At 39.3% G+C, this 17,742-nt stretch overlaps 1 protein-coding gene across 11 annotated transcripts in view; it reads left to right on the top strand.

Moving 5' to 3' along the window:
- LPP (LIM domain containing preferred translocation partner in lipoma) overlaps nt 1–17,742 on the top strand; it is a 758,565-nt gene that overhangs the window by 549,359 nt on the left and 191,464 nt on the right. For all 11 annotated transcript variants that reach the window (XM_019958232.2, XM_070802158.1, XM_070802171.1 and 8 more), the window contains one exon: nt 4,167–4,293. In XM_019958232.2, coding sequence (XP_019813791.2) covers nt 4,167–4,293 — 127 coding nt within the window. The remainder of the gene's footprint in view (nt 1–4,166; nt 4,294–17,742) is intronic.

Below are 17,742 nucleotides of genomic sequence, written 5' to 3'. Positions count from 1 at the left end.
ACCTGGTCTCAGTCAGGGCTCTGCTATCTTTCAGAGCTGGTACTTCACACAAAGTTGCTCAGTTACCTTCTCTGAGCCTCAGTTTCCTCATCCATAAAAAGGGATCCCGTATCACACAAGCCTGTTGTTTAAACATTTGAGAGTACATATATGTGGAAGCAGGCACTTTGAGAAAGGTCATATAGATACAAGGAATTATTGTGTCACAATGAGTATACTGCTGGTACTATTCACATTTCTACTTTTGAAGACATAAAAAGCAAAAAATGCATCACACATCTTGCCAGCCCTCTCTCACCCCTACTTAAAAATTTTCAATTGTGGTCTATTGCCCAGACACAATTTTAGAAACTGCTTGTTAAAAAAAAATGAATCAGACAGTTATTAATTTTTCCTAGGATGTGTTAAGTTCTAAGCAAGACAGAAATTGAAAGGGGTCTCTTCATCCCAATGAGAAAAGTACTATAAACTACTACTTTGAGACTTGAACCTTGAAGAAAGTCCTGAGCTGTATTTTTCTGAGTATGAGAGACAACTGGGAAGAAATTGAGGTTTTACCAGTATGTTTCCACAGATTTTGAGCATTACCCACTGGAGACAGCACATGTGGAGAGAGCTCTACAGCCAAATAAGACCCAGAAACACTGAGAGAGATGATCTCTTGGGGTCTTTAGTCATAAGAAGAAAGAAAGATAGTCTTAAGTCGTGTCTAACTCTTGCGACTCCGTGGACTGTAGGCTCCACTGTCCATGGGATTCTCCAGGCAAGAATACTGGAGTGGGTTGCCATTTCCTTCTCCAGGGGATCTTCCCAACCCATGAATCAAACCCAGGTCTCCCGCATTGCAGGCAGATTCTTTACCAACTGAGCTATGTGGGAAAATATTTTATTCAAAAGAAATACTAAGATTCCAGGACAGCCATTATATGAGATTAGAATCTAAAAGAAAAGAACCTTTCCAAATGTGTTACTTCAGAAACAGTATCAAAAACAAATAGGAAGGAGTATTTGTAGAATAAAAGAAATAATAGACACATTTTTTCCCCTCAAAATCAGTGAAACACTGACATGGTAAATACTTTGAAATTAGACCTCTGCTTGAAATGTATGTTCTTAAAGGTAGAATCTGAACTGCTGGCTTAGATTTACAGAGGACAAACTTGGTTTTCTTTCTTTGTTTATATGAAAAGGAAAGCAAGGAGATATTAGGGCCAAACAATGATAAATTGTGTCCATTCTCTGAGGGTTGGGCTGGAAACAGGAGTTATGAGATTTTCTTTACTAGCTGTTGATTTAAATTAAAACAGCCACCACCATTAATATTTCATGCTTTTCTAGCATTTTTCTCTATGGAAAATAATGTTTGGTTTAAAAAAATGCAGAGTTTTAGAGCCAGGTGATACCAAATTTGGTGTGTAAGTTCTCTCTTAATTGCAGACCTGCAAAAAAAAAAAAAAGAATATAGATAATTTTCCTATCTCGTCTTCATTGTTGTCACTGTACAGGGATAGTCCTCTCCCTCTGAGGCAGGTTGGGGGATCCAGAGTCCCTTTGTTACCATGGCTTGAAAGTAGTAGTTAAGCTCTATTTAGCATGAAAATCAAGTTGCCTGCGTGAATCCTCAGTCACATCAGTTGTGTCCAACTCTCTGTGAACCCATGGACTGTAGCCCACAAGGCTCCTCCGTCCATGGGATTTTCCCGGCAAGAACACTGGAGTGGGTTGCCATTCCCTCCACCAGGGGATCTTCCTGATCCAGGGATCGAACCCACGTCTCCTGTGTCTCCTGCATTGCAGACAGATTCTTTACCACTGAGCCACCAGGGAAGCCCAAAAATCAAGTTATCTTAATTGTCACAAAGACTGTGAGGTAGCATTCCCAAGCCCATTTTACAGAAGAAGATCTGAAGTTCAGAAAGGTTCACAGGCTCACTTTGCTAAAGCACTATCTCCAACCATCATGCCACTGCTACACCATATATTCCTTCACTGTCATTGGCCACAGTAACTTTATGTTCTTATATGAATATTTCTGTAAAATTTTCCTAAAAGTTGATAGCATATATGAGCAATTTGAAATTTAATAGTACCAGCAAATCACTCCAATGTTCGTATCTGCATATATTCCCACCAATATAGTGTGCTTTTTGTAAAGAATCATTTGTGTGTGTTTCTCACCCTCACTGGACTCAAGTCCTCTCAAAGGCAAAGACGGTGTCTAACACATCTTTATGCTTGTGGAGGGTACACAAATAGACCCTGTAAGAATGTGTGGATAAACTAATAAGCAAAAGAAATGTGAATGAGTCAAGAGCTTCTTTAACCTCACACTAACTCTATAAGACAGACATTGTTTGCAGTTTAGAGGAGGCCCTGAGATTAATATTTAATGTTCCTAGGATAAGCGACTTCACTTTCACTTTTCACTTCCATGCATTGGAGAAGGCAATGGCAACCCACTCCAGTGTTCTTGCCTGGAGAATCCCAGGGACGGGGGAGCCTGGTGGGCAGCCGTCTATGGGGTCGCACAGAGTCAGACAAGACTGAAGGGACTTAGCAGCAGCAACAACATTTATACAACAGTTTAAAAAACTTGTACAAAAGTTGTTTGATACAACTGAGATGAGAAGGGACTTAGCAGCAGCAGCAGCAGCAGGATAAATGAGTAAATCTAAGATGGGCTCTTGTTCTGGCTTTACCTTAATCAGCCCTGCCCTGATCTTTTGGGGCATCAATTTCTTTACCTCACAATGAGTAGTGAGGTAATGATTCTGCAGGTTCCAGACGAAAAATAATTATAGAGTAAAAGGTCAAATAGGTACCGATCAACAATTTCACATGTATTTAGTTTAGAAGGCATTTCATGCCTTAAACATAACACAAATAATTAATAACCCTCTTGGTTGTTGAAATAAATTCTGGTAATATAATCATGAAACTTTTGCACAGGGATATGGACTTCGAGGGATTTTCACATCCAAGAACTCATTTGGTATAGTAAAGACAATGTGTGAATGAATATGCAGCTTCATATTTTGTTGAATTGATTCTTGTAAACTACTCATGAAAGGAGAAACTTGGTCAATGATTTTAAGACTGGATAAACATCAAGGAACTGCATTCCCTATCTCAGTTCTTCCCCTTAGCCACAGGGAACATCATCACTGTTATTTCTAAACTTATAACAGTCTTTCTGTTTTTAATACTTTGAAGATACTGGGGTATGCTATCGGAAATGGTCAAAGTTAGAATATAGGAAAAGGAAAATATAAGAAATTCCCTCTTATTTACATAGCACAAGCTGTTTTGCATCTGGCAGCTTCTTGGCTGATCACCTCAAGTGTTCTTTCCCTTGACCTTTGATTCCCTCACATTGCTTTCATCCAGGTGCATCCATCTATTGAACCCCAATCCAGTGTTTAATGCTGGTGATTTACTTTCTCATTTGATATGTTTGTTTGCAGTGCAGGAGTGGTCTAGTGGGGTGGGGATGTGAGGGGCATTTAACATTCTTAACTGGAACACACGTTCCTTCACATTCTGGACCCCATGTATCCAATAATATTCATCTTCTTTCTTATGTCAAGCTTTACATATGGTCTCAAAATATACAACTGCCAGGAGCTCCTTAAGCCACCTGGTTTTTTCCTCACCTGAATGTAAGATACTTCAACCCGTATGTTTCCTCTCCTTCAGCTGAATAAGTCCTAATCTGTGTTGACACCTCTCCTCTCCTCTGGAATTCTTCCTCTCATGCCAGAGTCCCCTTTGTGCACTTTCCACAATTGCTTTATTGTTCATTATTAGGGTGCCTATATCTCTCCCTTGACTGTAAGCTGCATAAGGGAAGAGACTGAATATAGTCATCCTTTTTTTTTTTTTTTTTTTTACAAATATACAACTGGCGCATAGAGACTGCTTGCAATTGTTGAATGAAATACAGCTCTATTCTTTTTACACATGAATTTCTAAAGCCTGATAGATGGCTTATCTAGATAAGGCAAGTGAATAAAGTGGTACCTCCAAGGTCAGACCTTGAATAGCTGGTAAAGCCAATCAATCCTAAACCCAGGTCTTCTAATAGCCCTGTCCAGTGCAAACACTACTGGCTGCCTTGGTTGATGTCTAGATTGTCCTTAAAGAACTTTGTGTTTTCTGCCTTTCAGGGTGGACCAGCAGGGTCCATGGGACCTCCAGCTGCACCCTCCTCATTCCGCCCTGAAGATGAGCTCGAGCACCTGACCAAGAAGATGCTGTATGACATGGAAAATCCACCCACCGATGAATACTTTGGTGAGTGGGGTCTAGAACTGACTTCTGAAGTAAAGGTTCTGTTCTGTTTTCCTTAATCAGTAATTAGGAATAGTATCAGCTCCACTGGTAGAGGCTTTGAGTCTTGATGCACTGGAGTTGGTACACACGTGCACACACCTGAGTGTTCTGGATACTGCTTTGTGAAACTACTGTACATGTGATATCTGTTTAGCTTGGACTAAAATTTCAGGAGTTATGCAGAGTTTCTTGAATTCAAGTTTTATTTTAAAAGTTAATATTTGACAATTTATTAGCTTCTCATTAGACAGACATAGGGTTTCTATGTGGGTTCAGGGAAATGGGAGACGTTCATTTACAAGATGGGGAATTGGGTGGTATCGAAACTCTTTGCTCTTAATTTTTTCCCCTATTTAGGAAGAGTTTATCTCTTTGTTTTTGTTTTGTTTTGTTTTTTTCTGCTCAAAACCTGTGAATAATTATCAATGGTTAATCCATTCAGTCCATTAGTGTAATGTCAATTTATAAAGTAAAAGCCAATTGCTGCTGCTGCTGCTGCTGCTGCTAAGTCGCTTCAGTCGTGTCTGACTCTGTGCGACCCCATAGACGGCAGCCCACAAGGCTCCCCTGTCCCTGGGATTCTCCAGGCAAGAACACTGGAGTGGGTTGCCATTTCCTTCTCCAATGCGTGAAAGTGAAAGTGAAAGTGAAGTCGCTCAGTCGTGTCCGACTCTTAGAGACTCCATGGACTGCAGCCCACCAGGCTCCTCCATCCATGGGGTTTTCCAGGCAAGAGTACTAGAGTGGGGTGCCATTTCCTTCTCCGATACGCCAATTACGAGGTATTAAAAATACATAACCTGTCCTGAAGGAGGTTGGAATTATTCAGAAAAGGCAAAAACAGCACACAAATAATTGATAGTCTAGGTATACCAGGTAGAGTTATAAGAGGGACTTAGGTCAAATGTTATAAAATGTAAACGCTCTCTGCATCAAGAACATCAGGGATGCTTTTGAGAAGAATTAATGGTTCTTGAACCTGGACTTGTTAAAGCAGTGCCTTTCACATTTTCTGTTTCCTTCCTAATCTGTTGGAGATCAATATCTCCACAGAGTATAATTAAAATTAGTTACTAAGAAAATGAAGTAAAAAGAATATAAACTGGAAGACAGAGTTTTAGCATTGTTATTTTTAACAGGAATAAATTACTCTATTAAGCTGCTAGAAGACTTTTGCCTGGAAAATCTCATGGACAGAGGAGCCTGATAGGCTACAGTCCATGGGGTTGCTAAAAGTCGGATATGACTGACCGTCTTCACTTTCACTTTTCACTTTCATGCATTGGAGAAGGAAATGGCAACTCACTCCAGTGTTCTTGCCTGGAGAATCCCAAGGACGGGGGAGCCTGGTGGGCTGCCGTCTATGGGGTCACACAGAGTCGGACACGACTGAAGTGACTTAGCAGCAGCAGTAGCAGCAAGCTGCTATAATATTTTATAAATACTGTCTGCTTCTGAACTTGTCTCTTCACAGAGTGTCTTAGTCCATCCACCATTCTGAGTAACCCTGCTGTAAGAACTTCTAGAGAGAAGATATTACATTTGGGAAGCAGTAGGATCAAAGGCAGAGAGGTGGAAAAATTGCCCAGGACTTTTACTTATTCAAATATTTTCTATTTTTATATCTTCCCACTTCTTATTTGAGAATATTTAATAACAAGCAAACTGAGGGCACTGGTCCAAACCCACATCATAAATGGACTGGATTAGAATATGAAAAATTTGGCATTTATTTGTATTCAGGAGACAGTGTATCTTAGCTAAAAGAGCATAATAGTGGGGATAAAGAGTCATTCTGATTCCTTTTCTGCCTTCCACCAGCTAAACATATTGGCCTGTTTCTCCACTGCCTCAGCCCCTTTTCCCAAATCAAGAGTGTGAAGCAAATGTTATTTAGTGTTTCTTTCATAGTAAGTTCACTATAGAAACATCATTAATGCAGAGAAGTGTACAAAGCTAAAAGTCGATAGAGACTAGCACAAGTGCATCTGTGTGTTCAGTCGCTTCAGTCTGACTCTGTGGACTGTAGCCTGCCAGGCTCCTCTGCCCATGGGATTTGCCAGGCAGCAATACTGAAGTGGATTGCCATGCCCTCCTCCAAGAAATCTTCCCAACTCAGCAATTGAATTCACATCTTCTGTGTCTCCCGCATTGCGGGTGGATTCTTTACCCACTGAGCCACCTGGGAAGCCTAACACAAATGGATAGAGAATAGTATAAAAAGAAAAAGTCTCTAGTTATATTGAAATACACTAAAAGTATATCATGCCCTTGTCACTGATATGGGAGAAGATCTTATATTGCGACCTAAGATGATAATTGAAAAAAGTTTATTAAAAGTGAAAAGTAAGGCCCTTTATTATCTGTATTAAGGTATATCAAAAACAAAAATGCTAACATGCCAAATATGTATGCTTCAATTATCATAGCAACAGAATAGATAGAAATAAACAACACTGACCATAGGTTGTGACTGTATTAATGAATATATAATAAGTACTCTGGGAAACATATAATTAAATATTATCTTTGCCTTCAAGAACTGTCCCAGCTCTACTACTTTCCATCTTAGACAATGCAAACAAATTGTTTACTCTCTACATCATTTTGTTTTGCTGTATTTATAACATGGAAATAATGGCTGTTTTATACTGTTACTGTGAGTATTGAATGAAATATTTACAGAAAACACTTAGTCAAGTTCTTGGCATGTAGAAATATACTCAATAATCAGAGTTATCCTATGCTTTACTTAAGAAAACAAGATATGCCCATTAAAAATCCATTAATAATGCTTGATTTAAAATTAAGTTCCAAGCAAAACTAGAACATATGTCACCAATCGATAAATAATCATTGCCAAATGAATGTTACAAACCACGAGAGGGAATGTGGAATAATGATTAAGTTTTATTGAGTGCTTACAATATGGCAGGACTATTATATACCATGTACTTTATAAGAATTTGTTCATTTCATCCTTACAGAAAAAGCTATAATCCTGTGAAGTAAATGGTATTATTATTTCCAGATTAGAAAACCAAGGCTCAGAAATGTTAAGTAATCTGCCCAATATCAACAGCTAATAAGTTGCAGGAGTGGATTAGAATCTAAAATCCAGGTCTATACAATTTTTTTTCTTCTAAAAGCTTTTCCCACAGCTTTATTGAAGTATACAAAGAACTTCACATAATGTGTATAATTTGGTGGATTTAGATGTATGGATACACGTGTTTTGCCATCACAGCAATTCAGGTAATAAACATATCCATCCCTTCCAAAGTTTAGTCTGGATATTTAGGAAAAGTTTTATGGAAGAGATTAGCTTTGGACAAATGGAAAATAAGAGATGGTATTCTCTTCTATGTTCGTGTTAAGTCACTTCAGTCTTGTCCGACTCTTGGTGACCCTATGAACTGTAACCTGCCAGGCTCCTCTGTCCATGGGATTTTCCAGGCAAGAATACTGGTGTGGGTTGCCGTTTCCTCCTCCAGGGGTTCTTCTTGACCCAGGGATCAGACTTGTGTCTCCTGTTTCTCCTGCACGTGTAGGCAGGTTCTTTACCACTAGCACCACCAAGTAGATAGAATGAACTATATAGATATAGAAACTATATAGAAAATATAAATTGATCCCAGGATGATTTAAGGAAAATTACTTCATATGGAAAACATCCACCAATGAACAGCCTATTATGTGCAGGCTGCTCTGCTGGGTAGGTGTTAAATGCACATGAAACAAGATAGACATGGGTCTTATATTTAAAGAAGCTTATTGTCTAATAGAGGATATGTGCAATGTTCTGGCATTTAATTAATAACGGAAGGCAGAAAGTGACAAGTAACTTATTCAAAGTTCAGCCAAATTCCTTTGAGAGTATAAAAGAAAGAGAGCAAATTATGAGGCAGGTATGGAAAGTGTTTATAGAGTAGATAAACTTTCAGTTGTTTTTTAAATTATGGCACTAGGACTTGGAAGTGCAGTGATAGTAGCGAAGTGATGTCATTTCTGATGAGCAGAATTTTAACATAAAAGGGAATAAAATCACTGGAGTGAAGCATCCATGTGGGAAGGAACAAGATATTGGGAAATAAGGTTAGAGAGGTAGGCTGGAACCAATAGCCTAAAGACCGAGTATTTTATCTTATGTAATGAGTCCCACACGTTGAGATAAAAGGTTATGAGAACTATTTCATGAAATGTGGTTAAGACTATGGTTTCCAAAGCCAGAATGCCTTTTCTACCTCTCATGGTAGGTAAAAGCAGAAAGCAAAGGATGAGTTAACAGGACTGTGGTTTACTCTTCTATTCTTTAAACATTAAATATTTCCCACGCACATTTTTCACACCTGCCTCTATGCTGGGTGCCAGGGACAGCGAGATGCAGGATCTCTGCCCTCAGGGGACCCACAAGTTCCTGGGAAGGATGGGAGAGAGGCAAGCATAGTAGGGATATCGGTGTGGCAGGGAGTGCGGCACTGTGTTGGGTCTGCCAGAGACACTATGTGAGCATAGACAGAGTTAAGTCTGTCTGAAGATGAAGGGAGGAAGGCTATGTATCATGTGTTTGCAACAGAAGGGCCTGACCCAAGAGAGATGAATAAGAGTCATCTCTTGTTCTCTATTAGAATTTTACCTTAGTTCCATTCTGGGCTGGAAATAGCATTGTTAATCACCACCTTAAAAGAATTTCTCACTCTTGCATTAACATTGCTAGCCGTACCTCAGCTGCTCACTTTTTCTATCACTTTGCCTATTTAATGCTGAAATTTTCATCGGCACTATAGCTGATTTGCTGAAGGTCATTAAGAGCTTTCATGTCAAAGATCTCCTATTAGATTATGAGCCATACCAGTGAGTGAGAGGGAACAAAATGTAAATAAATGGCATCAATGGAAAAGGTTCCCCTGTGGTCATGTTGGTTTTTCTCTGTGCAACTCCTAGTTTCTTTTTCCTTAAGTGGAATAATTTATGAATATATTTGGTTTTTTGTTTCGTTTTGTTTTTCATTATGGAGTTTCCCATCAGTTTTACCATGTTTTCTTTATTTAAAGAACTATAATTATGGTATGTTCAGAGTAGGGGAGGGATATCAAAAGGTCACCTCACGGACGACTTGAGTACAAAGGAGAAAAGATACCTTCACAAATAGAGTTTGGAAACTTTCTTAAGGCAAGTGATGAAACTTAGCATCACCAATACTAGGACAAACTGACATGTGCCAGCTGATTTGATGTAGTAGAAAGTATACAACATTGTCTATGTAATAGTCTTGCTGAAATATGTAACCTGAATCTAACCATTAGGAAATAGACAAATGTAGATGATGTGCCATTCTTAAAGACAATTGTCTTGAATTCTTTAAAAATGTCAGTGTTATAAGAGACTATTTAAGATTAAAGAAGATGAAAAAATACATGTCATTCAAATGCAGGGCATACATTTTGACTGGATCTGGATCAAAAATCAGGGCATTTGGGGAGAGGTTAGAGAAATTTAAATATGAACTATATATTAGATAATAACACATCAGTGTCAATTTTGTGGGTATGGTAATGGCATTGGTGTATAAAACAGTATCCTTGTTGTCAGGAGCAAATGTTGAAGTATTTAGAGTGAACTGTCATTATGTCAGCAAATTGTTTTGAAACAGATAGATAGATGTAAAAATACTGTGAGGAGGGCAGACTCATTTCAGATTATAACTACTAGAGATAATATAACTACACAGTACATCCTTTCTCCCCCACAAAAGTATTGAAGCCTGCCATAGATGAATTATCTTTTTATATACATGCTGTGTGGCATGTAGGATCTTAGTTCCCCAACCAGGGATCAAATCCGTGCTCCCTGGTGTGGAAGCAATAGATTGCTAACTATGAGACCACTAGGGAATTGCCGTAAATGAATTATCTTAACACTCCCTTCTTGGGCAGGAGGAGTAAAGAATCATTCCTGTGTCTTCTAAATTCGACTGTTTGAAAATTCCTCTTTCTTATGTATCTGTTTCTTTGTTTTCTACTGGACACATACCCTTTCTATTGTTGGTGAGATGATAAGCATTGTGGTGGTGATGACCAAAGCTGATGTTTACCTAGAGCTCTCCAAGTTTAAAAAGGCTATTCACAGTCATGGTCTGACTGATGGACCTGGTCATGACCTGATACAAAGAGCCAACTCATTGGAAAAGACCTTGATGCTGGGAAAGATTGAGGGTAGGAGGAGAAGGGGGCGACAGAGGATGAGATGATGGGATTGCATCACCGACTCAATGGACATGAGTTTGAGCAAACTCTGGGAGATAGTGAAGGACAGGGAAGCTTGGCGTGCTGCAGACCATGGGGTTGCAGAGAGTCAGACATGACTGAGCAACTGAACAACTACAATAAAAATGATGTTTTTATTTCTCTGATGAAGAAACCAGGATTGAGAGAGACTCAATGAGTTCAAGTTACACAGCGTAACTTTTTGGATTTGGACTTACTCGTCTTCATCTTAAGTTCATTCTGATTCGTTACCATTGCAAAAAGTTGTAAGCTGTCCCTGTAGTTAACTACTCCTGTCCCTTACCATTCTTTCCCAGGGCTTCTGTAGTTCTGACTTCATTGTCACTGGCAAGATACTTTGACTGTCTTTAACTCCTGAATTACCTGGTGTAACTAAGCATAGACTTTTTGCCATGGCTCAGATACATACTCTGGAGAGATAGCCCACCTCATACTGCTCTAACAACCACATGAGTTGACTGTTGACCTCGGAGGAAGCAAATCACTGATAGCTACAACTCATCTTGTTTTCTCAAGCCATTTCTTGATAAAATATTATAAGCTAGAACCTTCAACTGATCTCAGCTGATTTTTTTATAATGATTTCATCCGAAAAGGTGCTAGTTTTAGTGTTCCATTGCCCCTCCTTTTCCATCCTCATCAAAAATTCTAACTGTTACATTATAATATTAGCTAAATGCTACCAAAGATGAACCATAAGAGAGCAGTATGATCAGTCCAGATCTTTGAAGGGAAGATAGCCTTTCATGTTCTGAACATTTTGCATCTACTGGACTTGAATTTTGGTTATATCAGATTCCCCAGTGTCTTTCTGGTAGCAGGGATGTACTTGAATAGGCCTTGAACACTATTTTGTAGGGGAGAGAGAGGAAATATAGAAGAAAACTGAAGATAGGAGAAGTTTTCTTTTAATTCAGTTAGCCACACAACAGAGCCTTAGCTCAAATCATTTGCAAGGCTACAGGCCTTGGTTCAAGTGCTTGCATCTTGGAGCAGCCTGTTTCCCTGGGCAACTAGAAGACTGTGTTTATGCTAGAAGAGACTCTTAGTGCCAGGGGTAGATACACAGAAAGAACAAGGGGTAATGAACTATAAATTATTATAATTTAAGGTCAAGTTCAGAACTTAAAATAGAGGGAGGATTTTTAAAACAGATATTGAAACTAATGGGGGAGAAAGTTATTGCTAGAAAATTGTGGAACTTAACAGCGCTAGTGGCCAACATTGGAGCTTATACATGGGTGCTAAGTTGCTTTAATCCTGTTCAACTCTTTGAAACCCTATGGACCAGAGCCCGCCAGGCTCCTCTGTCCATGGGATTTCCCAGGCAAGAATACTGGAGTAGGTTGCCATTTCCCCCTCCAGGGGATCTTCCCAACCCAGCAATTGAACCCACAACTCTTTCGCCGCCTGTATTGGAAGGTGAGTTCTTTACCACCAGCGCCACCTGGGAAGCCCTAGAGCTTATATTTTTCAGGTATTTTTGAGGGGGAAATAGGGGACGACAGAGGATGAAATGGTTGGATGGCATCATCCACTCAATGGACATGGGTTTGGGTGGACTCCAGGAGTTGATGATGGACAGGGAGGCCTGGCGTGCTGCAGTTCATGGGGTCGCAAAGAGTCGGATACGACTGAGCGACTGAACTGACTGTAAAGGACAGTTGAGTTTGTCTCTAGATATCTTTCAGCCACATCTGTGAATTTATCCAGGTGTTCTCCATGTTGGTTGGTATACCCAGAGCCTCTGAGTTTTGTGCTTTCATTCATTTTGAAAGAGAAAAGGTGTTGTAGGTGAGAGGTTCCATGTCTCAGCCTCTGACTACAGCATGACTCCCTCAAAAATAATGATATTCTGGCTGCACAGACCCTAAAGCAGAAGGCAATAATCTTGGAATACAGAATATCTGGAAGTGAATAATGGAATGTATCTGAGGATGGACTGAAAATATCTACCCGCTTATTTTGAAGCATGAAGCTGTAATTATCTTGGCAGTGTTTACATGGTGTTGTCTTATTCTTTCTTCAAAAAAAAAAAAAAAAAAAGACTGAAGTGTGTGAGTCTCAGAATCGTTTAGTGAGCTATTTGAAGAATCCCTTTGCCTTTAGACAGCACTAGGTAAATTCTCTTCATAAAACTTGGCGTTTATCTAAGTTTTGTTTTTGCTTATCTCTTGAGTATTGTTAGTGAGACATATTGAGAGTTTTTGCATAAAGCTGGAAGTTGGTTCTAGGGGAAGTAGCCTTTATTGCTTCAAAGGACAGTTGGACAAGAGTAAAATATGTGAGGCAGTGGGGACCTGGCATGAATCAAGCCATAAAAGAAGAAAGATTCAGATGGGCATGGCTATGATTACTTTATTGATAAAACCACATCATCACATTTGGTACTATGTATCTCCTCAATTGAGAGCAAGATGGAGGTCCCATGGATGCGCGTGAGTAGAAGCAAAATGCCCCAAACAAGGGGAAGATGGTCTATTTCTTCTCTATACTAGTAAGAGCAAAGGATAAATGAGCATGTCTAGAAGACTTAGACTAAGAGGCTTAGGAAACTGGAAACCACTATTGGAGCTACAGTTGAAGGAGCGGAGAAAGAAAACCTAGAGCCTTGAAACCTGTTGGAGAACTGCCGTGTCAAAAAGAAATTAGACTTAATATGTATTATTCCAAAGTCAGCAACAAAAGCAAGTGAGGGGAAGCTGGAAAATTTACATTCCATATAACGAATTAACATGTTTAAGTGACAGAGGAAATTTTTGGATGAGCCTAGGACAAAGCTCAATAATCCCTTGTTGAGGAAGTGGTGATAAGTATTCAAGCATTCATTGGACTATGAGATTAGATTTCAGAAATGTTATCCAACTCTGACCTTCTGTGACTTAGGCATCTCAGCTTGCCTGGGAATCAAGCTCTTGCATCTAATTTCCAGTGCTACCCAGTTTATCATTACTGCTACATGATTACAACTAACATTTATATAATGCTTTGTAAAACACTTTTATATTGTGTTTGTTATATCATTTAAGCTAGACAAAAAAAGAAAGAGATAGCTGCTCAGTCGTTTCTGACTCTTTGCAATCCCATGGACTATAGCCCACCAGGCTCCTCTGTCTGTGGAATTCTCTAGTTAAGAATACTGGAGCTGGTTGCCATTCCCTTCTCCAGGAGATCTTCCCAACTCAGGGACTGAACCCAGGTCTCCTACATTGCAGTCAGATTATTTACCATCTGAGCCACCAGTGAAGCCCTAAGCTCGAAGCTGCCCTGCAAAACAATGTGTTTGTTTCCATTTGGTATATGAAGAAATAGAGGATCTGAGTGATTAAGGGACTCCCCACTCCACCCCCCGTACTACTCATAGCTCCCATAAGCAGCGAGCCTACTGACTCCAGACTCTGCTCTCTCTCCACCCCATTACATCCTCTCAGCACCATGTTACTGGGTTGGTCATTGACTATGAGATAAATCAGTGAACATACTCTTTTTTTAGCTTCTTCATTGGTATAAAGAGAAACATGATTACTTGGAAAAGTTTTTAGAGGGTCTCATCTGGCAGGCTCTAAATAATTTGTGTCACTGTTTTTTTTTAATCATTATTATTTTGTGGCAAGAAAATGGTTTCCAAAGTGCTCCTGTCAATTACAAACTAGAAACTGATTCCAAATGGGAGCCTCTTTTAGTACAGATGGAACCTGGGGCCTTAAGGACCTTATTTTCACAGAAAAATGACCTAATTAATTAAAAACCCCAAAGTCACAGTGGAAGAATAAGTAGAAAATAAGTGGTTTAGAGAAAAGGTGGTATTGATTTGGGGAAAAATGAATTTCTTGATTTCGTTTCTCTCCATCTTTTCACTTAAGGTCTCTGTGGGTCATGGGAATAAAATGTCTTCTGTTAATGAGATATATTAGATATACTTCCTTTTGTGGTAGTGATTTCTGGTAAAACGTTTGCTCAGGGCAATATATGATTACAGCACTAAATAAATAATAATCCTAAGCATTTTATGTGTTCTATCTTAGTACACGTTAATTTTTAATTAATTTGGCTACATGGTGTATTTTTAAGCATTGATGTGGAAACCTAGACTTGTAGTATCATAAAGAATCATTAAATCTTAGAAACTATACAGGACAGCCTTTCATTTTCCCGAAAACTAAAGCCTAAATGACTTGTTCAAGGTTGTAAAGCTGAGACTGTTTTGAACTCTATGGCCAAAATCCCCTTTCTGAACAAAGGATAGAAATTAGTCTCTGCTAGTGAGTAAAGGCGGAGAAGGCAATGGCAACCCACTCCAGTACTCTGGCCTGGAAAATCCCATAGACAGAGGAGCCTGGTAGGCTGCAGTCCATGGGGTTCCTAAGAGTCGGACACGGCTGAGTGACTTCCCTTTCACTTTTCACTTTCATGCATTGGAGAAGGAAATGGCAACCCACTCCAGCGTTCTTGCCTGGAGAAGCCCAGGAATGGCGGAGCCTGGTGGGCTGCCGTCTATGGGGTCGCACAGAGTCGGACACGACTGAAGCGACTTAGCAGCAGCAGTGAGTAAAGGAATGGCAGGGCTGTTCACAAAGGTGAGGAAGTAGATTGGGCCTGCTATTTTTGTGAACCCAGACTGGGTTACACCTTATTCAAACTTCGGTTAAAAATACATTGCCCAGTGGAGAATGGAGGGAGGTGATATATGTATAATCATTGCTGATTTGAGTAGTTGTATGGCAGAAACCAGCACAACATTGTAAAACAAATTTCCTCAAATTAAAAACAAAGAAAAAAAGAATCCACTGCCCATAAAAATGATAAAATGATAATAACTTGTTAGAACCTATGTATGTATACTTGATTTTCAAATATAAATGAACCAAGAATGAGTGAGTGAGTGAAGTCACTCAGTTGTGTCCGACTCTTTGTGACCCCATGGACTGTAGCCTACCAGGCTCCTCTGTCCCTGGGATTTTCCAGGCAATAGTCTTGGAGTGAATTGCCATTTCCTTCTCCAGGGGATCTTCCCAACCCAGGGATCGAACCCAGGTCTCCCGCATTGTAGACAGACGCTTTACCATCTGAGCCACCAGGGAAGTCAAATGAACCAAAGAGATTGCCAATATCTTTTTCTCATACTCATCAAGTTACTTGCTTGTAGCATTTATTGTTTACCTCATTAAGATGTAAGTCTGATTGAAGGTAGTTTTTGGTTAGTATACCACTGTGTCTCTATCTTTAATCCTGGATCAATTCCTGATACATAGGAGATGTTTAATATTTAATTAATTAATTAATCCACGAAAAAAAAAAATTGTGAGCAGACATTCCATATCCCATGGGTCAGGACATGGTATAAACTACAAAAAAAAAAAAAAAAACTGCATTTATTTAACCTATGTTTATTTAGCACCTTATGGAATCATAAATTGTTACAGCTAGAGGGAATCTTAGAGGCTATCTAGGAAAATCCTCTCACTTTTAGAGATTACAAAAATAAGAGTTTTTTAGTTTCAAACCAATTGGTGACAGAGCCATGGATTATAACTCAAGCTTTCTAATTCCTTTTTAAATCACTTGAAGTCACTAGAGAATGTTTCAGGGAGAACAACACATGGTTGCTACAATCATTGAACTTCAGTCAAAGTTAGATTGATACCCTTGAACTTGATTTATCTGTTTTTCATGTCTTTTCTGTGGAAATTAAAGATTGAAATTGGCCAGTGTTTAGGTTATGTAGTTAGGATTTTCTGTTCTAAATTCTAAATTCCATTTCTTTCACTCTGGGCTTCCTTTGTGGTCCTGGAACCCAGGACAATCTCTTACCTCCTCAATTTTCTTCTGTCCTAATCCAAATAGATCAGATGAGCAGGGAATCACATTGGGAAAACATCCTTTCTCCATGTTTACTTGTGTTTTCCATAGCAAACAGTTGTGAAAGGTTGTTCTCTTACATTTCACCCCTTCAAGACTGGGAAGCATCACCCAGGATCCGTGTTTCATACTTACAGTAGATACCTACTCATTTTGTTGCATTGGGATCGCCATTCTCTTTATCAAAGAATGAGAAGAAAAGTAGAAAAGAAAATTTTGCTTTATAATCAAACATCCTTTTGTCTAATCACATGGAAATAAGCTTGATATCTTGAGAGAGAAAGGCTGGGGGGCACACATTGTGTATGGCAAAAGAAAGTTTCAATTTGTAGATTGTCTGTGGTTGTGTATTGAGACATGGCAGAGCTGATACCCAGACCTACAAGTGCTTATTCTGCCTTTTCTGATCTTAAACATACCAATACAGATAACTGTGAACTCAACTCCCTTTCCCCTCCAAACCACCCTTCTTTCCCCCAACCTGAACTTTCCCCACAACTTTCTCTAAAGCACACAGATAATCATCTCCTTCCAGACTTTGAAGTGACATTAGAATTGTCAGAAGGCATAATTAATTGACTGTCAGCAAAGCCATTGTTTGAACATCTGCAGAGTTCTACTTGGTAGACATCTGTTGTACTTTCAATTAAACAGATTCACTCATCTACAAATATTGATCGAGTGCTTACTATATACCGATCATAGAAGTGTGTGCTATGGGAGACAAAAGAAATAAAGTAACAGAATGACCAAGGAGAGAAAGCATTTGTTCAATCCTTTAACACAAAGAGCTTTGATAGGAAACAAATTACATGACTGGCGGCGTAAAATACATACTTTTTCACCCAGATTCAGGGGGTTTTACCACTATTGCCACCTGACCTGTGCCACATTAAATGCCAGAGGAGTCCACCTATTGCTGGGGAAGAAAGAGATCTATCGGTGATGTACTATTTGTGGATTGAGTTTTCAGTAAAGACAATTGAATGCTTTAAGAGGAAAGTAAGCAGAAAATACCCAAGGCCAGTAAACTGAGAAGTTCCAGAAGCAAGTCCAAATTAATGACCGTATCCTGATTTTCTTCCTAATTTTGCCTCTGATGCCAGTCATGTTACATTAAATTCTCCCAGTTTCATTACAGCACTGCACAGTTCTGGTCTCAGCCCCCATTTGGTTCTCTATCAAAACTTCAATTTATCTGAGTCCTGGACCTGGCTTCACTCCTACCTGGAGGTAAACATCGCTTATTAAAATTCAACGAGAA

The sequence above is a fragment of the Bos indicus genome, chromosome 1, assembly GCF_029378745.1.
Source record: "Bos indicus isolate NIAB-ARS_2022 breed Sahiwal x Tharparkar chromosome 1, NIAB-ARS_B.indTharparkar_mat_pri_1.0, whole genome shotgun sequence".
In the NCBI taxonomy this organism is placed as follows: domain Eukaryota; kingdom Metazoa; phylum Chordata; class Mammalia; order Artiodactyla; family Bovidae; genus Bos; species Bos indicus.
Note: the sequence above shows the minus strand (reverse complement) of the source record. Positions and strands in the feature narration are given on the sequence as shown.